Source organism: Leptonychotes weddellii, chromosome 1, assembly GCF_054177405.1.
Source record: "Leptonychotes weddellii isolate Sample4059 chromosome 1, ASM5417740v2, whole genome shotgun sequence".
NCBI classification, from domain to species: Eukaryota; Metazoa; Chordata; class Mammalia; order Carnivora; family Phocidae; genus Leptonychotes; species Leptonychotes weddellii.
The window spans coordinates 13,577,881-13,604,127 of NC_138369.1; the positions used below are offsets into that span (position 1 = coordinate 13,577,881).

Below are 26,247 nucleotides of genomic sequence, written 5' to 3' on the forward strand. Positions count from 1 at the left end.
GAAAGGCTACACTATACGGGTTGGAGAAAATTCTAGTACTCTTACAAGTATACAGTACAGTCCTTCAAACACCTCTCTGCTATAAATGCAAATGTGCAGATTTCTTTTTTTTTTTTTTAAGATTTTATTTATTTATTTGACAGAGAGAGAGTACAACCAGGGGAAGCAGCAGGCAGAGGGAGAGGCCAAAGCAGGCTCCCTGCTCAGCAGGGAGCCCAATGTGGGGCTCGATCCCAGGACCCTGGGATCATGACCTGATCCGAAGGCAGACGCTTAACCGACTGAGCCACTGAGGCACCCCTGCAAATATGCTGATTTCTTAACTTTCCTGGTCTGTCCTTCTGTAACAAATGAAACACACCTTGAGGGATAAAATACATGCTCACGTATTAAACAGAAAGTAATAGTATATAGTTAAAATATATTATTTTTTCAGAAGCCTATTACCAGGCTTCAAAAAAGTATTAAAAATACACCGAGTTCTTTGCAGTCTCTTACATTAGACCACTAATTTAAATTTAAGCTCATGAGTGGTGTGGTACCGTTATTTGAAAACAGAAAATCTTCCCTCTCATCGCTGGTATTTTATTATTTATTTACTCACTTATTTATTTATTTAGAGGAGGGAGGGGCAGAGGGACGGGGAGAAAGAGAATCCTTTTTTTTTTTTTTTAAGATTTTATTTATTTATTTGAGAGAGAGAGAGAGCACATGAGAGGGGGAGGGCCAGAGGGAGAAGCAGACTCCCCGCTGAGCAGGGAGCCCGACGCGGGACTCGATCCCGGGACTCCAGGATCATGACCTGAGCCGAAGGCAGTCGCCCAACCAACTGAGCCACCCAGGCGCCCGAGAAAGAGAATCTTAAGCAGGCTCCATGCCCAGTGCTTACGCAGGGCTCGATCTCACAACCCTGAGATCATGACCTAGCTGAAATCAAGAGCCAGACGCTCAACCAACTCAGCCACCCAGGCGCCCCTTATCGCTGACATTTTAAGAAGAGTACCAAGGAACACTCTTCCATTATCAGACAGGGGAAATTCCACCATTTTAGTCATTCCCAAGTGGAATTTCATCTTGGGGGTCATCTCATTATCTCACTACACAATTAAAACAAAAATTGTAATTTTTAGTTGGTGGTTTAAACCCCTAAGTAGAGACCCGAGGAGAAAACACTTCTCTATAGCCACAGAAAGCTATTTTTTTCTTTCTCAAGTTCCTTAATCATAGTCAAGTTATATCCACCATGCTCTGACCAATTTCCTGGCCGAGGTCTGGCCCTTCAAATTTCACACAAGCTTTCACAACATAAGCATGCAGTAAGAGCTTCATATTTACAATTCATGAAAGGGATACATGCATCCGTACACAGTCCACCTGTGGACTATTCCCTCCCAACTTTCAAATCTGATCAACCAAACTAAGTCTGTTACTTTGCCATCTATTGACCACAACACCAGTATTAATTCTAGTCCTAACTTTGAACTGACGCTCCAGTATGTTTATAGATTAGAATAGTTTTCCACTAAAAATTAATTATACACCCATATATTTTTCCACAGTTGTCACTGTGAATATCATGTGAATTTAGAGCACAGCAGCTTTTCTGGAATTCAGTGTATGTATCTAGTATAATTAATCTAGGGCAGGAATTGAGAACCCACAGCCTCGACTAGAACATGTTACTTACTTTCTCTGTATGTTATCAGATACAACCTGATCAATATACTCACTTTGAGTAGTATGTATATAGCGAGATTTTGCGTTATACTTCTCCTACAGTCAATCAAGCAGTATTCTACAGACCAAAAGACTGAATCATGATTAACAGTCAAGGTGCAAAAGGTAATGTCTCTTGACATGCTTGATAAACCTGGTCTCAGAGCTCAGCTGTATTCCTGTATGCACCAGAGATCTTTTCTCATACCTTCTGTTTATTTTTCAAAAGATATAACTAACATAGCTACAGAAGTCTGGAAAGAGGGAGCTACTGTGGTTTTTTGTCTGTAAGCTTCTGGATACTTTAAGTAGCAGTTGCCTGACAATTCTGGGCATATTCCTAAATGAGTCAAGAAATGTGACAATAGCACAGCTACAGTGATGCGGTTAAGTGACTCAAATGATTCATCTGAAATTTAGCAAGTTCCACATGGATTTAACTTAAGTACATACTTTTTTTGGCAAATGCCAAATATATGAAGGAAGAAAAACATTTCTCCCAAAGTGAGTAAAATGTGAAAGAAGGTATGTTGTTTTCACTTTATTCTCTCACTCCAGCTCCTTCCCTTCTGCCCTCTTCCCTCTCCCTACCTCTCCAATGACTTAACTAGTTAAGTGACTCTTCTTGTTTAAAAAAAAAAAAAAATATATATATATATATATATACACACAGGGCGCCTGGGTGGCTCAGTCGTTAAGCGTCTGCCTTCGGCTCAGGTCATGATCCCAGGGTCCTGGGATCGAGCCCCACATCAGGCTCCCTGCTCAGCAGGAGGCCTGCTTCTCCCTCTCCCACTCCCCCTGCTTGTGTGCCCTCTCTCACTGTGTCTCTCTCTGTCAAATAAATAAATAAAATCTTTTTTAAAAAATAAAAAATAAAAAAATTACTATTCAGATCTTAGGACACAGAAATACGGTCTTTGATTTCACTCAAGACACCTCACCCTAGGAGACAGTGAGTCCTGTTACAAATAGGGATAGAAATGGTTATAATTCAGTCACTGTGTATTTAATTTACTTGGTCTCTAATCCTATTTACTGTTTTGTCAGAGGGAGAGATGAGGAATAAGCTTTTTGCCTTCTTTGTTCTAAAATAATATCTCCATAGTAAAATATTTGTCCCAACTCTTAAAAAAAAAAAAAAAAAAAAAGGTGGGGGTGTGTGGAATACTCCTTTGGTGAGGTTTTATGTAAACAGTTAACGTTTTCCCAGACCCATCAATCCCAAATGGCAGGACACTAAACTATACCATCTATGTAAGATTTCAGTTAATGAGCTAAAACACATTTAAAAAGAAACATAGAGCATCAAGGAGAATGCAGCAGATGTACAAGGAAACAGCTAAGATAGATATTTTTTAAGATTTTAAGTAATCTCTACACCCAACGTGGGGCTCAAATTCACAACCCCAAGATCAAGAGTCGCATGCTCCACTGACTGAGCCAGCCAAGTACCCAAAGAGCTGAGATATATTAAAGGAGGTTATGATGGAGTATAAATACCATGATTGTATTTGTGTGTTTAAAATGGGGAAAAAAAAAAAAAAGAAAAAGAAAAACACCTGTATGTGTGTATGTTTTCCAGAAAGGTCTAGAAGAACATATGCCAAAGAAAGGTTTCACAACCTTGGCACTATTGACATTTTGGGCCAGTTCTTTGTTGTGGGAGGCTGTCCTGTGCACTGTAAGATAGTTCATAACTTCCCTGGCCTCTACCCCCTAGAAGCCAGTAGCATCCCCTCAGTTGTAACAACCAAAAATGTCTCTAAATATTATTATCAAATGTCCTCTGGGGAGCAAAACTGCTCTCAGTTGAGAATTCCTGCACTAGTTAACAGTATTCATCTCCACAGAGGGAAGACGATAGGAGAGCAGCTGAAAAGAAAGTGAGGGCTTTTATTTTTTGCTCTACATACCATACTTCTGTACTGTTTGGATTTCCTAGTCCTGTCCAGTATTTATTACATGTGTTAATTCTCCAGAACAATAAGGAAAATAGAATCACAAGACCACACACTACTGGCCCTGCAAAATGACAGGACGTAGATTCCCAAATGATCAGAAAACACGTGTAAGCCACACTCACCTTCATGGGGTTTTCATCATATGTTGGGGTTCCCAGGTCCATCTCCGCTTCATGCTCAAGGCTGGCATCATCTCCTGGGCTTTCCCAAGTAGGCGGATCCCACTGAGTCTGCCTAGAAGGTAAGAACAGCCATGCTGTCATGGCCAGAAAGCAGAGAACTCTGGCACAGGCATCTCTACTCATATACACATGAAATACAACATATATAATGAGGCATAGAATAAGTCAGCTTCATAAGATAGAGACATTCTTTTGCTATCTTCCCAGCAGCATGATTCTATCCCAGAGACATACATCATCTAGCCCACCGTATTTCTCTAGCCAATGAGGTGGCAATGTTTACTGGGTGTCAAAGGAGCAGTAAAACCAAACATCCTATTTCTCACCTGGCTCTTAATGTTCTGGAAAGAGGATTTAACAAAACCTGAGAAGTACATGGAGTCAGTGCTTGCCTTTGCCTCCCCTCTGCAGGTGAAGAGACCAATAGTGATTGTGCCTAGCATGTACTTGGACCAAATAAAATGAATCACAACACACTCCTCACAATCCTTGGCCAAGTGAGAAAATTGTTCCTTGCTTTAGGAGCCTTCTCGTCTGTGGTTGTGCCCCTTTGCTTTAATGACTGACAGCATGGAAAAGACTTCAGGTTTAAAAACTTGTGCCCTCAGCTCAAAATATTCTCAACTGCAAGAAGAAGGGTTCTACCGTGTTAACTCACTGCATGTTTATTAGTTGCTTTGAAAATACGCAAGCACAGATTTTTTTTGTTTCTTAAGCTAGATCTGTGAGATAACAACTGGAAGTAGGAAAATTCCTGTTCAGGAGTCTGAAGTCAGCTGCCACAGGGAACGCTATAAGGAAAATCACTTAAAATGTCAAAAGCCTCAGAGAACTAGCAGCCTATCTGGCTGGCTAGTCCTGCCGCTGCGGTCTTCTGCTCTCCTACCGTGGCATCTTTAGTCGGCAACATCATAGACACTTGATAAAGCATAAAGGAAAATATTTGACTGTATGAAATTTTTAAACTCGTAAGACATTACAAAGACATTTGCAATACTCTTGATAAAAAGATCTAACAATAATGACAGAAAATGGGTAGATGTCCCAAACAAGCAATTCACAAAAGATACAAGTGGCCAATAATTTACTGAAGATGGTCCATTTCAACAATAAAAGAATTAAAAATGAAAGTAAGATTTCTCACCTATTAGATTTACAAGATTAGAAGAAACTACATAAAGAAAAAGGCACTATTGTATACTTTTTGTGGGAGGCTACATTGCTACAATTTTTTTTAATGGTAAGCTGACAATAATTATCAATTTAAAATGTCCATCTCTTTTAACCAACAACTCCACCTCTAGAAATCAACCCAAAGAAGGTAGTAAGATTGGAGTTATATTTAAAACAGTGAAAATCCAACAATGAGGGTGGGTTATTTTTGTACAGCCATACAAGAGAGCAGGATTTGGCAAACTTTTTTTCTATAAATGATCAAAGAGTAAATATCTTTGACTTTGTGGGCCATATGGTCTCTGTCACAACTACTCTACTCTTCCATTATAGTGTGAAAGCAGCCATAAATAACTCCTAAATAAACGGGGGTGGCTGTGTTCCCCCAAAAACTTTATTTGCAAATACAAGTGGCCTGTGGGCATAATTTGCTGACCCCTGAAACAAAGTATAAGCATGCACTAAAAATAATGTAGTTCTATATATCTATAACTAATAAAGTTCTATATAGATTGGTAAAAAGATTATAAAACATGTATCCCAACAACTCACTTAAGATTATATACCAATGAGTGTACACATACACACACACAAACACACAGAAAGCACATATATTCACATAAAGCTATCTGTCTAAAAGATGTATGCATTTTTTAAGCTTCTAGGTAAAAGATAATTTGGGCTTTTTACATATAATAGAGGTCATCAAACTATGGCTCATGGGCCAAATCTGGCCTCCTATTTTGTAAATCAAGTTTTATTGGACACAGACATGACCATTCACTTATATATGGTCTATGGGCTATTTGCACAACGGCAGAATTGCGTAGTTGTGACAGAGACTGACTGGCAAAGCCTAAAATATTCATTATATCTGGCCTTTTATAGAAAAGGTTTGCTCATGACCCCTGATACCTACACAATGTTAGATGAAGTCATTATCTTTTTAACATTAGTTTTCTCCAAGAGTCCTGCAGATTAAAAATACACCAAAATATATCTATCTTTTAAAAAGGACTAAAGTCTAAGGTATGACGTAACATTTAAGATGTGATTCTGGAAATCTAGCAGCCCTCAAGCACAATGAACAACAGACAATGACATCAAGCCAATATCCATAAATCTCCGCTTATGATGGCAGCTCCTTTGAACAACTGAAAGCTGATCTGGGATGCCCAACCGCCTTTTTTTTTTTTTAAAGATTTTATTTATTTATTTGACAGAGAGAGAGAGAGAGCACAAGTAGGCAGAGAGGCAGGCAGAGGGAGAGGGAGAAGCAGGCTCCCTGCCGACCAGGGAGCCTGATGTGGGACTCAATCCCAGAACCCTGGGATCATGATCTGAGCCAAAGGCAGTCGCTTAACCAACTGAGCCACCCAGGAGCCCCCCCAAAAGCCCTTCTTACCTTGTGATCACATGGTAGTAATAAATCTTCCCTTCTGGATCTCGGGCTGTCTTCCAGTTGGGAGGTAAGACAATGGTTTTTGGTTTGGGAGGAGAGGGAGGTGGCAGATCCAGTAGATTATTTGTCACTACCATTTCAGGCTAAAAAGAAACACACAAATTCTTGATCAGTGACATCTCTTCTAATCTAGCTGAAAAGGACAACATAGCCTACTTAAGCAATATGTAAAAACATACATCCACCTCTTCTTTTAAAAAAAGATAAAGCAAGGGCCAATCTGGGAAATGATCAGAGATGGTGTATATGAATAGCTTTAGGGATCTATCAGAAAACTGACAGTTGGCTCCAAGTTCACCATCCAAGAGATCACATTTAAAAAGACTCAGCAGCTCAGTATCTAGAGCAGTATCTTGCAACCTTAATAAAACCAATGCTAAATGGCATATACCAACTTCAGGATACTGATGAGCTGAATTAGCTTTATATAGAGTTCTCTCTCTCTTTTTAAAGAAAAAATCTGAAAAGCAAGTATGACAGAATGTTAACATTTATCCATTATCAATTTTTCTGTATGTTTGAAACTTCATATTTATATTAAAAAAATTTAATGTCACATTTTGAAAAACATAAAAACTTCACAATCACTATTAGGGACTGAATTGTTTCCCCCAAATTCATATGTTGGAGCCCTAACTCCCAATGTGACTATTTGGAGAGAGCGCCTTTAAAGAGGGAATTAAAGTTAAATGAGGTCATAAGGGTAGTGCCCTAATCCAACAGGACTGGTGCGCTCATAAGAGGAAGGGACATCAGGGAATGTGGGCAGAGAAAAGGCCAGGGGAAGGTCCAGTGAGAAGACAGCCACTTGCAAACCAAGGAGAGGCCCCAGGAGACACGAAGCCTGCCGACGTCTGATCTTATAGACTTCTAGCCTCTAGAACGGTTAAGAAAATAAATTTCTGTTGTTTAAGCCTCTCGGTTTGTGGCATTTTGTTATAGTAGCTCTAGCAGACTCATAATAAGTTGTTATAAGAATATATGCCCTTAACTGTTTATTCTATGTAAGCCAGTTAACAAAGAATCATTTTTCTAGCTTTACCTTTGCTTGGGCAAAGAGGAACCCAAGATCCCAGGCTCAGATAAAATATGACCACTTTTTTTTTTTTTAAGATTTTATTTATTTGACAGAGACACAGGGAGAGAGGGCACACAAGCAGGGGGAGTGGGAGAGGGAGAAGCAGGCTTCCCGTGGAGCAGGGAGCCCGATGCGGGGCTCGATCCCAGGACCCTGGGACCATGACCTGAGCCAAAGGCAGACGCTTAACGACTGAGCCACCCGGACGCCCCAAAATGTGACCACTTTTAAGCGAACCTAGGTCTTTGAGCATCACTGCTTTGTGTATACCACTAATCCCTACTTGAGGTAGCTGCTATTTTTTGGTGTCCTGCTCAGTTCTGCTTCATTCCTGTAGTCCTCTAGCCTATAAAGTGACCGCTCTTCCCTAAGCTTTTGTGCCACTTTTCAAATCCAAAAAAAAAAAAAAAAAAAAAAGGACTACTTCAAATCATTCAGAACTTACCAAATTACTAATCCTTCCCACACTTGGAAATGATTCTTTCCCTCCTCAAACTATCTGCACCTTTTGTGACACTAATCTCTACTTTTAGGATTATTCACTGTGATCCTCAACTCTTAGTGGAATGTCAGCTTCTAAGGATAGGAATGGAAGCTTAGGTTTGTATTAAGAGTTCCCAGAAGGGCCCAACTCATAGCAATCCCTCAAATACCTGCTGGAAGTGCAAACAGTCTTGGCCCCCAACTGTCTTCACGCGCTGTCCTTATACTCCATCCCCACTCACTGTCCTACCTGTCAAAAGCCACTATCACTCAGATGATGCTGCAGGAGGCTTCTCCGACTATCAGAATTCCAAAGTGCTAATGGGTAAGTTATTCTGTTTGGCTGCTCAATTGCTTCCAATGCCAGCCTCCTATTTCCCACTTCATCAAGATTTCACCATATCCTTCTCCATATGTGGCAGAATACCATATTGTACAACAAGTATAGTGAAGTATATCACTCATTTTTTTTACCACTAGTCTGTGGTGTCTAGTGTAGTATCATATTCTAGTGCTCCATAAAATAAAAACAGCTACTTGAGAAAATTGTTACATTAGAAATTCACAGCAAAGTATAAAAATACAAGGTCAGTTAAAATTACAAATAAAAGGGATACCAGAAGCAAAATACGTATCTATCAACACTGCCGTTAATTCTACAGAATTTTTTAAAAAATGGCTGAGTAATGCTTCCTCAGGGACACAAGCCCTTGAGTGAAACTGGGGACTACAAAAGTTAAAAACAAAAAACAGTAAAAAAAAAAAAAAACAAAAAAAAAAAAGTAAACCTTCTAAAGATGAGGTACGCAGCCAATGAGCATTTTATCAACTGAAATATTTCTTACTGGCTGTAAGGGCTGAGGCTGCCCTGGGGCGACTATTGTCGTCACGGCCGCGGCTGGCTGGACCACCACTCCTTGCGGGTGAGCGGTGAAAATCTGTTGTCCCTGGATATACTGAAGACTTGGCTGGGCATAACTCTAAAAGATAAAATGAAGAAATCCACAATTTAGACGTTTCTAGCTCTAATACAGCAGTAATTAATTTCGAAGTTGGCATCATCTTACTGGAATCCATTAATTTTTAAAAACTTTTAGTAAAGAATATTTGGATACAAATGTGTAAAACTCGTTGCAAACACAGAAGTTTCTTTCTTTTCTTTTTTTTAATAATTCCCTAGTCATTTACTTACCTTGGTTTTATCATTTAAAAAACAAAAAGAAACCCAGAAAAAAAAAAAACTGGGGGGCAGTGCGGGGGGGCGGCTCCTAGGAGCTGTCCGAGGCCACAGTACTGGAGTGCGGCACTTAGGATATCCAAGAGACCGCTACCCAGGGCTCTTTGCAGAGAGCCTTTATAGCACCAACTAAAAACTACCAGGTTGTTCTGACCAGAAAATGTCAAAGACAGTGAGGGATTTGTAGCAGAGGAAGTAAGATGGTGATCGAATTTTAAACTTGTCTTTTAGCTTTCTGTAGTCTTCGATAATACAGCTCCTTCCAAGGACGACAGCAGAATTCATTTCATCCAAAATTCTTACGACGCACGGATTCATACCATGCTTTATGAAGCTTGAAGCCCTTTCATATACATTGTCTCATTTAGTCCCGAGTCCCGACCACCATGAAAGGTTGGTATCTCCCACACCTGGAGTTACCTAAAAAAGTGCCATGGCTGCAACTTACACCTACTCTGGAATTAGTTCTCATCAAAAGAAAAACTGCTTAAAGAAGAGGTGACAACAGGGGCGCCTGGGTGGCCCGGTCGGTTAAGCGGCTGCCTTCGGCTCAGGTCATGATCCTGGGGTCTTGGGATCGAGCCCCACATCCGGCTCCCTGCTCAGCGGAGAGCTTGCTTCTCCCTCTCCATTTGCCTGCCACTCTGCCTACTTGTGCTCTCCTCTCTCTCTGTCAAATAAATAAATAAAATCTTAAAAAAAAAAAAAAGAAGAGGTGACAACCCTAAAAAATAACCCTGTTGTCTTATTATCCTGTACTTAAAGACAGATTTTGATCCTCAAACTGAGATTCTACCACATAAAATGATTTCAGAGGCATATATTGATTGATAAGTACCCAAAATACAAAATATAACCATTCCAAATGATACCAGTAAATAACCAAGGAGTCTGAAGAGGCCAATGGAGCTAACGAGATTTCTGGATGAGTAAGTACTGAGAAGGCACCGAGAAAAAGAGAAGAAGAATACAACATTTTTTTTTTTTTTTAAGATTTTATTTATTTGACAGAGAGAGACACAGCGAGAGAGGGAACACAAGCAGGGGGAGTGAGAGTGGGAGAAGCAGGCCTCCCGCTGAGCAGGGAGCCCGATGCGGGGCTCGATCCCAAGACCCCATTCTTGGGGCAGATGCCCAACGACTGAGCCACCCAGGAGCCCCCCCAAAAGACTTTTTAACGCTGATGCATACCCACACAATACAATCAGAGTTCAGTACAAAAGGATATCAGCAAAAAAGATGATCAAATACTGTTTAAGAAACTTAAAAGTATAATCTCAAAGGCAAAGTATAAATAATTCTGTAAGTTTAATTTCAACTTTGCTAAAAATAAGCCATAAAACAAAACATATCTACCTGGGTTCTAGCCTATCATCACCAATTTATCTGGAAAGTGAACTTCCAAGGGCCCTGATGCCCAGTAAGAAGCATCCTGAAGAGTGGATACAAGAGGCAAGTCACTGTGCATACAGGGGGTTAATATATATGTGCTGGTAAATCTGATTCTGAGTAAAAACAGTTTCTGGGGGGCGCCTGGGTGGCTCAGTAGGTTAAGGGTCTGACTCTCGGTTTTGGCTCAGGTCATGATCTCACGGGTGGTGAGACCAAGCCCCGCATTGGGCTCTGTGCTCAGTGGGGAGTTTGCTCAGAATTCTCTCCCTTTACCCCTCCCCACACTCATGCACACACATGTGCAAGCACGCGCTCTCTCTCTCAAATAAATAAATAAATCTTAAAAAACAAAAAAGTTTCTGGGAGGCTGAAGAAGGCAGTAAACTGATAAACATGTTATCTCCAGAGTGATCAAGAGGTTAAGCACCCAAATCTACAACAGAAAAATGCTAATATTTTGGAGGCTAAAAATTCCTTTGACCCTCAGTAATTCTTTGCTCCTAGAGAATCTGTCTGACAAGATGAGAGTTAATAAGTAAGGCTCATCAATGGAGACACTTTAAAGGACCTGATTAATGTGAAGTAAAGCTATGGTTTCTTTAGCATGAAGACTGGCTCCAAATGCTGGCTGTGCAGTGACTTCTGAACTGAAATGGCTTTATCTAGTTTGATCATTCCCTGTATTTACCAGATGAGGCTCCAGACAAATTTCACCTGTTCCTAAAATGCAAACATATATTTAAAGGATAATAATTTATCACCAGGAAAGAATGTAACACATGCTGGAAATAACTTCCAAACGAAATGCCAAAAATATCTGAACGGTATCAGCCTTGCAAAAAAAAAAAAAAGTCACCCAAGATAGCAATAATCATTTAGAGGTACAGTGTTTAAAGCCCAGACTGTCAAAAAGAAAGAGGAAAATGAACATTCTTCAGGGTTCTATATAATCTGTCCAAACCAGCTGACAATCACATGCCAATGCCAAAACTAAAAATAGCAATGAAAAGGGAAAATGGGTTTGCAGTCCCACTGAGGTTCATATGAAAGATGTACAACACTTGTGAGACATAAATAGCATATGCCTGTCAAGTTTCTCTATCTGCTGGGGGAAAATCTGTAGGAGACTTGCTCTCCCCTTCAAGAGACTTGAAATTACACAAAAGCTGATTTCTCAAACATAAATCCAGTCTACAAATATCTTTAAAATAGGACTTCCCATGGAAATTACAAGAGAAATCTAAAAAGGTCTAAAATGTTATAAAAGGGAAAACATAATTATTCTGCCCCTACTTCTAGAGAGGGAAAAAAAATCACTATTACTTGATATCTGAGTCACTTCACTTCATAATGTGAAAAATTATAGTCCTTAGCACTGCATTTTTTGAGATTTGATTTAGTATGACTTTGTAAGAATAGGTCACTTAGTAATGTCACAAAACCACTATAAATCATGTGGCATCAGTTGAAATTGGGCTTTTATGTTTAATAAGCAATTATGGCAAAAAATGAAAGTCACCTCTGATTGCACATCTGCTCCAAACGTCGAAGATACTGCATACGTACACACACAAATTTGTATTACATCACATACTACCTTCACTGTCAAAGTTATCATATCTTGCAAACTCTCAGTAGCTCATGTTGGTACAGTCAATACTACGTTCAAACACAAATCTCAAGGCCTCCTCCTGGAGGTCAGATCTTTAGACCAGACACCAGAGAGACGACCCTGACTAGGAGCATTTCACACCCCACTAACGTCAATACTCTCTCAGTATCATTAAGGTAACTGAATAATAACTATAATTAAACCTTCAAGGTACATGGTGTTTTAACTCTATCATTATTAGTATCCATTATCTCATACAAACCTCAACCACTCTGAGGCATTCAGCTCATTTCATAAATAATAAAACTAAAACTGAAGAATATAAACCGAAGCACCTCTCTCCAAGACATATATTAAATGATGGACAGGGACTCAAAACAAATACACACTAATAACATGTTCTATGTTTCTCATCACCCACAGCCCAGCATTATCTCTGATAACTAATCTCACAGAGAAGGAGAGGGCAGTCTGGACCATCCAACTCCATTTATCTACCACTCTAGCACACACAAAATAGATTAGGAGCCAACAAATGACTCCTTGGTAGGAACAGAATGGAAAACTGTAAGCAAGCAAAACCGTGATGCTTGAGTCTTAAGGCTGTGACTTAACCTTTTGCTCAGTGGGATGGAAAAAATAGACTCCATTTTATAAGAATGGCCAAATGACCAGTGACCTCTCTCCTGGGGAGTCTTTAATAAGTATCCTCCACGACTTTTGCTTATGCTCTAAAACCTAGGTTAAGGACATGCTTCAGGAATAGAAATGGGACGGAAGTAGACCATATTTCTTATATCTGATATACATTCTCAGGGAAAAACTCAAATGAATGGCTTGGTCCAAGAAAGAATATGGCAAGACAGCAGGAGAAGTTAGAATCTAAGAAATTTGTTTAAGACACTTAAAACAGGGGCGCCTGTGTGGCTGAGTCGTTAAGCATTTGCCTTCGGCTCAGGTCATGGTCCCAGGATCCTGGGATTGAGCCCCACGTCGGGCTCCCTGCTCGGCGGGAAGCCTGCTTCTCCCTCTCCCACTCCCCCTGCTTGTGTTCCCTCTCTCACTGTGTCTCTCTCTGTCAAATAAATAAAATCTTAAAAAAAAAAAAAAGACACTTAAAACATTCTGTAGGAGGCAAAATTAAACATACAAAAAGAAAAACAATACTTAAAAAAATCGACACCTGATGGCCAATAACACCGATTTTTTCTTTTTCTTTTTTTTTTTTTTTTAAGATTTTTATTTATAAGGGGCGCCTGGGTGGCTCAGTAGGTTAAGTGTCTGCCTTCGCCTCAGGTCACGATCCTGGGGTCCTGGGATCAAGCCCCGGGTGGAGCTCCCTGCTCAGTGGGGAGCCTGCTTCTCCCTCTCCCCACCGCCTGCCCGTGCTCTCTCTCTCTCTCTCAAATAAATGAATAGAATCTTAAAAAAAAAAAAAAAAAGATTTTTATTTTTATTTTTTTTTAAAGATTTTATTTATTTATTCATGAGAGACAGAGAGAGAGAGAGAGAAGCAGAGGGAGAAGCAGGCTCCCAAGGAGCAGGGAGCCTGATGCGGGACTCGATCCCAGGACTCTGGGATCATGACCTGAGCCGAAGGCAGACGCTTAACCGTCTGAGCCACCCAGGCGCCCGATTTTTATTTTTAAATAACTTCTACACCCAACATGGGGCTTGCACTCACAACCCTGAGATCAAGAGTCACATGCTCTATAGACTGAGCCAGCCACGCACCCCAACATCCATTTTCTTACTAGCCTTATTTAGCACTATAACATTCATTTTAAGCAAAACATGAAAGGAAAAAAAACACCTAAGAATGTTCAATGCAGTGCTATTTATAATTACAAAAAGAACTTTTAAATGACTATCCCCAGGAAAATGGATAAGCAATGATTTGATAAGCAATGGGAAATAATACAGCCATTAAAATGCGTATCTGTATATTCACACGCATATATAAAAATACAGAGTAATTTGGGAAAATGGTTAAGAATCATGTTAAGTAGAAATAATGGGATAGTTTCAAGTCTTCAAAATTACAAATACATAAAATATATAAGCGTGTGGATAAAGAGATCATACAAAATGAAAGTAGTTAACACAGTTAAAATTTCAGGAATTAAAACTGGATACTTTGTCATGGCCTTACAAACTAAATTTTGATGCAGCTTCATCACAAAAATACTAACAGAAATAATATTACCGGTCAGTGCTAAGTAATGTGTGCAGGAAGCATCCCTGCAAGTCTCCCCCATCCAAAATAATTCACCTTTAAGGAGTGATGTGAGAGACATAGGAATGTGGTGAGGATGCTTTATACATTCTTCTTTTTTGTTTTTTTAAGCTTAAAATGTACTGCTGTATTCTACAGAAAATAAACCTGATTCAAAAGCACAAAAATACACCTTGAAATATAAAATCAGTATACTCAGCTTTTAAATTTCACATTACTATTTCCTACCACAGTGATATCCTCAGGCTCAGTGCATCAGAGACACTCTTGACAAACTTCATGACGATAAACATGCAGGGGATAAAAAAATAATATACACACTGGGTGGGTCTAAGAAGAAGAAAAGGGCAAGCCATCTCTTGACTCAATTACCATGACAAAGTGTTCTCCCATTGTAGGGATATGAAAGAATAAACTGTATATTATTCACTGCCTATAAGCAAAAAGCAGAGGAGTATCCAAAAGCCTCTCTCTGATCACTTGCTTTGGGGAAGTCAGCTGGAATATTTTAAGAAGCCCTACTGAGAGGTCCACGTGAAGACAGAAAACAGAGTTAACAACCATGTGAGTGAGCTTGAAAGAGAATCTTCCATCCTCTGCCTAACGACTGTAATTTCACAGACTCTGAGCCCGAACCATTCATCCAGACAAGCTACTTTTGAATTCCTGACCCACAACAACTGTGAGATGATAATTACTAGTTGTCTTAAGCTGCTAAGTTCTGGTGTAATTTGTTACACAACAGTAGATAGCTAATACAATTGATTGATATGTAAAAGTCATCAATGGCGGGCGCCTGGGTGGCTCAGTGGGTTAAGCGACTGCCTTCAGCTCAGGTCATGATCCCAGGGTCCTGGGATCGAGCCCCACATCGGGCTCCCTGCTCCGCGGGAGGCCTGCTTCTCCCTCTCCCACTCCCCCTGCTTGTGTTCCCTCTCTTGCTGTGTCTCTCTCTGTCAAATAAATAAATAAAATCTTTAAAAAAAAAAAAAAAGTAATCAATGGCAGGACTTCAGCTTCACATCAGATTTAACATCCCATAAACAGACCAAGACACACAAGAGCGGTTCCAAAATTAGTTACCTGTACAATTGGTGGAGTTGTCTGTGAATAGGGTGATGTCACACCATAGACAGTTGGACAAGTCTGTCCCTGATAATATATGGTTGCTTGAGACTGTGCAGGAGAATACTGCTGCTGGACACTGACTGACTGCTGATTTGAATCCCAAACACCGTAATTCTGTCCTTGGACTGGGCCTGGGGCTGGCACTGGCAAGACGGTGACGCTGGAGTCTTGGTGTACCACACCATCACTTTGGGCCACATACTGTGAACTGGAAACTTCCACAGGGGCTGCCACATGGGGCACCACTGGCACGGGTGGAGGGGCAGCAAGGGGTTCTGTAGAATGTCCCACCAAGGGCTGAGAATGATCATAAGGAGCAGGAGAACACACGGGGTCCATGCTGGGTGTGGGAAGGAGCACCTTTCCAGCATTAGGGTTGCTGGGATCCACATAGGCCTGCATGGGATAACCTGGTGGGTAGCCGGTGAAGGGGTGATGAGGGGCATTGTAACCAAGAGAGTCATAGGGCAGTGGAGACGTCATTCCCAGGGTCTGCATCTGCTGCTGTTGTTTCTGAGCCTCCCGCTGAGCCACCTCTTGCTCAAACAACTTCCGACGCTCCTCTGTAGAAAGTTTATTGCGGTCTTTAATTCGTACTTTCTTTTTAGAAGTTGGTGTATCATATCTAGAAAGAAAATAGTAAGAGCATCACAAACGGTTTTCCCTAAATCAAGGACATAATCAAAGCATTAATAAAGGTTATGTCACTCAATACTAAACCATTAATCACACCAACTCCAATTTGGCATTGGTTAAAAATCGGTCAAAATTACTTAAGGAATCCTGCTGATAGAAGAGAATCCCAAGAAAACATTTAGAAAAAAATAATAACTTTATCTTTATTCTCAGATTCTTGAACTTCAAATTAAAGATACATATAATATTCTAAATAGATTCTTCTTTATATTTGTATAGTCCTCTATACACTCTACAAATTCTGAAATTTAAACAAAATACACTAATAAGAGCTAAAGAATTTGACGTCTGTCTGACCACAAATATTTATGACAAATTCAACAGAGGGCAGTTAAGTGAAGGATGAGAATGCACACATAAAAATATGGAGAGTTATATTCACCTCCTCTTCTCTGTGCAATACCAAATATAATATTTTACTGCTAAGCCTAATGCCCTGTGATGGTTTTGACAAGGCCTCCTGGAAACCATCAGCTCTAACATTCACAAGAAGAGAACTGAGGGCTTAAAAGAGTCTGCTGTGAAGTTCTATGGAGTCAATCAAACTTTTAAGAAAGTTTTATTGGCAAAAATTTAAAAATGACAACTAATTTCAAGAGGTTTCATTGCAAAGAAACCTCTAAGAACAGCTTCACGGACAAGGGCATAACATTTATTCAAACAACAAAAAACATATGGTCTAAAAAACTCTAAGCTGAAAATTTCCTTTAAAGTGTTAATGGGATGGTAGTACCCTTAGCTGCCTGGCAAAAACAAATGCAAATAGTTTATAAAGGTGCTTAAATTTAAGGTGCTTAAATCCAGGCTTCAGTGAATTCCCACAGATCAAATTCTTTTTTTTTTTTTTTTTAAAGATTTTATTTATTTATTTGACAGAGACAAAGCGAGAGAGGGAACACAAGCAGGGGGAGTAGGAGAGGGAGAAGCAGGCTTCCCCGCGGAGCAGGGAGCCCGATGCGGGGCTTGATCCCAGGACCCTGGGATCATGACCTGAGCCGAAGGCAGACGCTTAATGACTGAGCCACCCAGGTGCCCCTCACAGATCAAATTCTAAGGAACATGATGAGTTCATTAGAAAATAAAATTATAAAAATATTTATACATATATCTATATAAATGAGAGGAAGAAACCGACAAAAACTACTGGTACTGGAATTATCCAATACAGACTATAAGAGACATTTAATATGTTTAATGAAATAAGAGGCTATTAAAAATATTACTAAGGAATGGGACCATAAAAAACTATCAGGTAGATTTGAAAAAGAACCCCATGAAACATCTAGAAAGGAAAAAGAGTAGAAATTAAAACTCAATTATCATATAAAATTGAGCATGCACATACCTGACAATTCAACAATTCTTTTTTTTTTTTTTTTTTTTTTTAAAGATTTTATTTATTTATTTGAGAGAGAGAATGAGAGACAGAGAGCTTGAGAGGAGGAGGGTCAGAGGGAGAAGCAGACTCCCTGCCGAGCAGGGAGCCCGATGCGGGACTCGATCCTGGGACTCCAGGATCATGACCTGAGCCGAAGGCAGTCGCTTAACCAACTGAGCCACCCAGGCGCCCCAATTCAACAATTCTACTCACATACCCAGGAGACCCTGTTGCACATGTACATCAAAATTAGGTAATAGCGCTATACATAATAGAAAAAACTCTATAACAAAATGTTACACACAGCAATGCAAATGAATAAACGACACATACAATTGTGGATAAATCTTAGCAATACAATATCAAGTTGAAAACAAAGCAGCCTCAAATTAAACACAGAAGAGCAGCCTTTTCATAAAGTTAAAAACTAATGTATTATTTTAAAATATATATTAGAGGACATAAAATGGTATTTTAAAAAAGGAAAGCCAGGGTATAATAAACACAGGATGCAAGACGGTGTCATCTCAAGTAGTAAAGGCAGGGGATAGTATAGAAAGAAATGGCTTAGCTAGATTTATATGATGGTTAAGATCACAGCACAAAAGCATTATAATATATGGAGAAGTTGATGCACAGAAATGGTAAGTGTCATGAACCAAGAAATAATCCAACATTCAATTCAATGTCCCTAAGATCCATGGTATGGTTAAGTTAAGAGATGAGATCTGAAGAGAATTAGTAACATAGAAAACGATCTTCAAATTCAAAAAGCTCAATGAATTTCAACCAGAGAAACGAAAAAGAAATCCTCATATTAACATAGGGTAGTGATACTGCAGTACACCAAATACAAAGAGAGCATCTTAAAAGCAGACCAAGAGGAAAGCCAGATTACTTAAAGAACAATTAGACCAAGAAGTTTCACAGGAGAAGTAGGGGAAGCCAGAAGACAACAATAACATATGCTTCAAAGTGTTGAGAAAAACTTTTAACTTAAAAAAACTTCCTTTAAAAATGAGAGTCCATGTTCACATAAAGACTCATACATATACAAGTCTTACACTTGTAATATTCACAACAGCCATCTGGAAACAATCCAAATGCCTATCAAATAACGATTTTATAAATAAACTCTGGTAATACCTACCCAATGAACTACCACTCATTAATAAAAAGGAACTACTGAGACACATAACATAAATGGATCTCAAATGCAATCTGCTAAGAGAAAGACACATCAACTACTATCTAGAGTATGATGCCATATATACATGACATTCTGGAAAAGACAAAATCAGAGGATCAGAAAGCAGTGGCTGGTGCCCCGTAACTAGGGATAGAAGAAGGGGATCACTCACAAAGAGCCCAAGAGAATTTTGAGATGACAGAAATGTCTATATGATGACTGTCAGTGGTTACTTAACTGCATGCATTTGACAAAACACACTGAATTATGTACTTATAATTAAATATTTCTATAAGAAATTTATATCTACTGACTAAATAAAGCTGATTTTTAAAACAGGGTGAGCATTGCAAACAAAGAAGATTCTTTAGACAAAAACTGAAAAATACGATGAACAAAAAGTCACTAAACAAAATCTTTTAAAGCATTTAGGTCTGAGGAGAAAGGAGAATAAAGAAACTGATAAACGTAAACAAATTAGTAAGTCAGTCTGTGTACATAAAAAAAAATTGACAATAACTGATGGGAAGGGGCGCCTGGGTGGCTCAGTCATTAAGCGTCTGCCTTCAGCTCAGGTCATGGTCCCAGGGTTCTGGGATCGAGCCCCACATCGGGCTCCCTTCTCGGCGGGAAGCCTGCTTCTCCCTCTCTCACTATGTCTCTGTCAAATAAATAAATAAAATCTTAAAAAAAAAATAACTGATGGGAAGAAGGAGCAACAAGAAATTATAATGCTGGACAAAAACAGCATATAAATTGGGAAGGCTGAATGATCAGAGTATCCTAAAGTACCAATGTTGTTCAAGATACTGATTTGCTTTAGATTTTATTTAAGTGAAACATAGCAGTTAAAGAAATGCCACAAAGAATTAAAAAAAAACCAAATCAATCAGCCATAAAGCTATTAATCAGACACAGAAAAGTCGGTAAAATCCTACCAAAAGGAAGGTAGCATACTTCTATTAACATCAAATGAAATAGACTCTAAAGCAAGTCTCAATAAAATTCTAAGAACTGGTATAATACAAACTGATTAATGGCAATTATATTTGAAATTTAACGAAAAGAAATTTAAACACACTGCAAACCATAATAGTATCTAGAACTAGGTTATGATAAAACTGCACTATCAAAAGAGTAGTTCAAATAGTATTTATGGAGAAATTTAAATCCTTACTTTACTTTGAAGAGAAAAATACTGAAAATTAATGAGATAAAAATCCCAATTATTCCAATTAAAATTTAAAAAAATTATATAATAAGCCCAAAAAAGTGGAAAAAAAAATTACCAAAATAAAAAAACACTGTTATTCAGTGATTTGTACTGAAGGTACTGCTAGCAAAATAGCAAGAGCAAGGAAAAAGGACTAGAAAGGAAAAACAAAAATTTACATGATGGGGACTGTTGACAAAGACAAAAAAAAAAAAAGGCAAAACCCCCTATACTTTTGAAATATCAGTGAGAGTTCTATATGGTCACCAAACGAGATCAATATACAAAAGTCAATTGCGCATCTACACACCAGCAACAAGCTGAAGATGTAACCAGAAATTAAGGTTCCCAGAAATGAATATACCAAGATACCTAAGTTTTTCTGGAAGAAACTATCAACAATTAAGGAGATTAATGAAAAACTTAATATTTAAAATATTAAAGAAGACCTAACTAGACAGAGCATATCTGAATACTCAGTTTGAATACAGGAACAGGAATACTCAAAATTATAAAGATGTCAAGTCTCTTCAGAATCATCCTGGTGGGGGGCAGGGGTGTGGAGGGAGTAGGAGAATCATGACAAGCAGATCCTAAGGAGAACAAGTCTCAGAAAAGAAATGACATCCCAGAAGATCAAGTAGGGGTTTGCTCTACTTGCTAACAAGACTTAATATAAGCTACAGTCACATTATTAGCCCCAAAACAGATCCTCCCACATATAAAAACTTATTAGAGACAGTGCTACAGTTCAAGGAGAAAGGACTGGGCTTTCAAGTGAATGGTGCACAGACAACTGGGTATTCACTTAGAAAAAAATGAAACCATATCCCTACCTCACAACATATACAAAAATTAATTCCCAATAAATTAAGCACAAGAAAAGAGCATCATCACCTCAAGGATAGGGAAGAATTTCTTAAAACATAGCACTAATCATGAAGGAAATATACATGTGATATATTCAATTATACCATAATTAATAAATTCTATATATCAGAAGACACACAAGAGTCAAAATACAAGCCACAAACTGGGAAAAAAATACTTGCAAAAATTATTACCAGAGCAGAACTACATTTAGAATATAAAGAATCTCTAAAAAATAAATCCTAAACTCAAAATGATAAATACTAAACAAACAGCACCTATAAAAAGACACTTCACAGAAGAGGAAACAGGAATGGCCAATAAATACATGACAAGATGTTCAATCTATTTAGCAATTAGGGTAATGCAAATTAAAATCATGATGAACTTACTATTACAAACCCTGACAATCCCAACTTAAAAATTCTGGCAGCTGCATTATACGAATGCAATATCTCATTTTTTCAAAAAATAAATTTAATTTTATTTTTAAAAGATTTTTTATTTATCTGAGAGAGAGAGGGAGCACATGGGCGGGGGGAGGGGCAAAGGGAGAGGGAGAAGCAGACTCCCTGCTGAGCAGGGTTAGGGTTAGGGACTCGAGCCCAGGATCCCAGGACCCCGGAACCATGACCTGAGCTGAAAGCAGACGCTTAACCGACTAGCCACCCAGGCAACCCCAAAAATAAATTTAAAAAAGCTTCTCTGGAATAAATGTTTTCTAGCACCCAGTGGGTCATCATGTGGCTTGTTTTTCTACAAGCATGACAAAGACAGCCTCTGACACAGGGATCAATCAGCATTTTGACTGGTATGGCACAAGATTCACTATAAAACAAAGTTCTAGCTTTAGAAACTTTACCATTATATTTGAAGAGTTACCTCCCACCAATTTCCACTCCCCTTTAAAGAATAAATCTTTGGCTCCTCTAATAGCATTTAAATGTTATCAAGTAGAAACCTAGTCTTCACTGTCAAAAGAAACTCTATCTCAAAATTTACCAGTAAAGTTTTATACTCACTCATCAAGAGAATATACTTACTCCAAAACCCCTTGGTGCCCAAAATCAGAAGTACCGACTTGGGAACTTTTTGACTGGCTCAGAAAAGAGAGTAACTCACACAGGCCACTTACCTGTCATCTGGCCTTTTTGTTCCCCGCTCATAGGCAGAAGAAGGTGGTGAGAGAGAGCCCCTTCGTTTCCTTTTCTCTTTATTTTGAGTTTGCTTGTCTGGGTCTCTCTCTCTTGACCTGTTAGGAGTCTTTGGGGCAGCTGTTTGATCTCTGAAGCCAACAGCATCCCTTCCTCGTTCAGTTACTAAGGGAAAAGGGTTTTTAAAAATTTACTTGGCAGACTCTTCTCCATCATGATAGCATGTCAACTGTATAATACAATTTCTATCCAACAAATGGGTCTATGGACTCCTCCCTCACAGGCCCATTCAGAATTTGGATGAGACACAAGGTGGTGTGGTGTGTGTGTGTGCACTCTACTTCCTGAAAGTCTCTGCCATGAATTCTCTTTTCCACCTTCCCCAACCAAACTCTGAGTCCAAGCCTTCAACGTTTCTAACAAGTTCTGTGGAACACACTCATGCAAAATGTTCCCATTACCTTTAACAGGGAAGTCTGCTTGAAGTTCAAAATGTAAAAGCCTTCAACTGCCTCTATAGCTCTGCACATTTACAGTTTACAGAAGAGCAGCCTGGCATGCTAAGCATAAAAATCTCAAAGGGAAAAAGTCTCTTCAATTAAAAAAAAAGGGGGGGGGTGGAATTAGACAAATTTTTTAACAACTACCATGTCAAAAGGAAAACATTACAAATACAGATGATGACAGGTAATAACTCAGGAAGTTATCAAAACCAGAGAGCTCCATCTTCAAAAAAAGAATGCCATTTTCCTACTGAAAGATAACACTATTAACATTTTCTACTCAGCTTCTTTACCTAGAATGGTCCTCACCCAACTCCACTGTCACTGCTCCCAAAAGCTGTGCTAGGTATTACTTTTTCACTGACCTCACCTCCTACTTTCTCACCCCCCTAAGAAGTCTAAATCCCACCACTTAATATTTCAATATAAATTAACTGGTACCACATGCTGCTGCTTTGTTAGCACGGCTACCCTGATTAATCAGATTGCTCTCTTCTTAAGAGAATTTCTTATAAAATATCTCTCACAGCACAGAGCAGATTCACAATAAACACTAACTGCTTTTTCTTTTTCTCACCTCAGAAAAACATGCTATTACTTGTTTTCTTCCCTAGTGGCAGGGTTAGGTGTACATATGCCATTCTTGTAGTTCTCCTGTTGGTGGGCCCAAAACTCCATTAATTTGCAAAAACGGTTAATCAAGAGCCATGTATGAGCATTTGCCAGTGAGAACAGAACTCATCTCTACCACACGCTGGTAGAAAATGCTATACAATTAAAACAACTGTTCCAGTTCACAGTGTAGTAGAACACATCATTCTTTTGGGAAATACTACTATCTAGTTTCATCTAGGTCTGCCCATGACCACCCTATTTCCTTCTTAAAACAAGGTTCCTTGTGTTGGTATTAACTTCTTTAAAATGTAGCTATTTCTTCACTATATCCTGGTAAAGTAAGAAAAGGAATCATACTAACAGTTCATATTCTGACTCTGCATCTTATAATATGTGAGGTAGAGAAGTTGTTCCATTTATTCTGGCTGATTTTTTTCATATTATAAAATGAAAGTAAAGCTAGACTACATATTTCCCAAAATATTTTACAGTTCATAGGAATTTTAAAAGTGTTAGGCTCTTTAATTGCTTGACATTGAGGGGTAACTCAGAAGCCAGGCTTTAATTTTAAGTATTTCTTATAAAAAGCCTGAGACTGATGGGGGGGGGGGCAGATATGTGAAGGAGAGACTAAAGCTGGCAAACAAAAGGTGGCTTCCTGAAAAGATTACAGTCATCCATTATAGACAATTTTCAGAAGGCATCTCTCAGAGGGCACACCAGACTAGATATTGGCAAAATATTGGGCGGAAACCCTCATAGATATTTAAGTATTGCCCATCTTGCTAATGATTTCAACTCACTGAACCCAGAGAAGCTAGGCTCGCCTGACCAAGGTTACAGTGCCACTGGTTTTGCCAACCAGCACTACTCAACCCTGCCTTCTTTCTTATAAGAGAAATTCTCTGTAGCTGTAAGTAGGATGTTTGGCTATGAAGAAACTAAACCAATAGAGTTAAAAATATTCAAAACAAAAATAAAACCCCAACAATGATGCAAAGTACACCTCACAGGGCTTTAACCTATAAGATTATTTAACCAATAAGACTTAAGATTATAAAAAGCTCTTCATGCCAAAAATAGAGAAAAAGACCAAAAACAAAACAAAACAAAAAAAAACAAAAGGAAAAACGCCAAAAATATGATCACACTGGCTCCTTCCCTCTATTTATGTTGGGTCAATTCTGGAGGGCTCAAGAGATCGACAGTAGCCACGATAACTGATCTACTGTTTTCATCTTTAAAGAAGCATATTGGAAAATAACCAAGTGGTAAAACCCAGAAACCAGACTACCATGGCCTCCCTGTTATCTTTTCTGTAATAATGATTTTTTTTCTTTTTTCCCCCCCAAGATTTTTAAGTAATTTTTAAGTAACCCAACGTGGGGCTCAAACCTACAACCCTGAGATCAAGAGTCATATGTTCTACCGACCTAGCCAGTCAGGCACCCCTGAAATAATGATTCTTAACCTTGTAAGGGATCACTGGCTTCCTGAGAATCTGATGAAAGTTTTGAATTTTCCCCAGAAAAATTCATGTAAATAAAGGATTTTGCATATAATCATCTACAGGTAAAGACTTACACAGACATTTAGGAATACAGGTTTAACAATGCCTGCTCTAGAGGAATAAATGGAAGAAAAGCTTCTAAAAGCCATGATTTCAAGGAAAGCAACAACATAGGCAGTATAAAGGGACATCTCCTTTGGCAAAAATTCACTAAGAAAGAATAAAAAGGCAAGTTTCCAAACTTTTACACCAATTATTTCATTTACTTAATTACATACTGTCCAGTTTCAAAAACAAAACAGCTGAAGTTCTTATCATTTACCTCTGCATATTTCCAAAAGAGTATTTGTAAAGCCATATACACAGAGTACCTCTGAATACCTACTTGTGTTCTCCTTTTCAGTTTGACTTTTCTTTGGAATTCGATATACCTCCTGCAAAAATAAACCAAGAGAAGGGTTATTAGCATGGAGTGGAAGTGATTGTGTTTAAGCTGACTGATTTCACATGGTGACAAAGAAATAGGAATGGGCTGGTATTTAATTATTCTCCAAAATTTGACTTACATCTAGCTTTAAATAATAGATGCTGGTTCCCTTAAAAACAAGTAAAAATGTGTAGCATATAAGCTACACATACACACACACACACACATTTATTATGTATATTTATGTTTCATTTTGTTTTTTAAACATCTACCAAGAGGCTTATATGATCTCATTAGCCAAGTAGCAAACTAATTATATTTCTGGAAGGAATATACTTCCTGATAATCTTTCCATATGCTTTCTGCATATAAAATGAAGTCATCTATAGTTCCTTTACTGAGAGTATTCATCAGAACACTCTCGTAAGAACAATTCTAACCTCTCACTTGCCATCGCTACTTAAGGGAAGAAGGGTTAGTAATTACTTAGCTATATAAAAACACCTCAGAAAAACTGTATGTGTGAAGACAATGCCTGTTGTTCCTACTTTTCTATAAATGAAAAACTTGGCTAATGGCCAAATGTAGTATTTCCTTTCATATTGTTATTTTTAAAAAGAAAAGATAAACATTAGATCATTGTTGCTCTTGAAACAGCATCTAAGTGTACCAAAATTGTTCTTGACAAATGTAAACTATGTTTTTAAGCCCTGAATACCTTTTCTTGATGTAGGAATCTAAGGCTTAGAACATGTTCTGTCCCCTGACAATCCCTTGCTGTTTTAGTCATCAAGTAGCTCAACATTTCCTTCTCCAGTCACCTTGGTAAGTGGGCAAATGGCAAATCCACACATTCTCAATGGAATATCACATGATACTCTCCATTTAGAGTAATCTCATAATATTGACCATACCTATATGATTTGGTAATTTCATTTTTTTTTTTAGCAATTGTAGTCCAAGAAAATCAAAGAACTCCTCTTTCCACATGATTATTGGTCCTAGCAGTATTTGTGGAAAGTAAGAGAT

At 38.6% G+C, this 26,247-nt stretch overlaps 1 protein-coding gene across 1 annotated transcript in view; it reads right to left on the reverse strand.

Annotated features, from left to right (window-relative positions):
* SETD2 (SET domain containing 2, histone lysine methyltransferase) overlaps positions 1-26,247 on the reverse strand; it is a 122,801-nt gene that overhangs the window by 15,343 nt on the left and 81,211 nt on the right. The window contains exons 11-16 of the mRNA XM_081805561.1: positions 25,177-25,225; positions 22,145-22,328; positions 15,619-16,288; positions 8,904-9,038; positions 6,441-6,580; positions 3,803-3,914 (exon numbers count right to left, since the gene is read on the reverse strand). Of these exons, the coding sequence (XP_081661687.1) occupies positions 3,803-3,914; positions 6,441-6,580; positions 8,904-9,038; positions 15,619-16,288; positions 22,145-22,328; positions 25,177-25,225 (1,290 nt within the window). The remainder of the gene's footprint in view (positions 1-3,802; positions 3,915-6,440; positions 6,581-8,903; positions 9,039-15,618; positions 16,289-22,144; positions 22,329-25,176; positions 25,226-26,247) is intronic.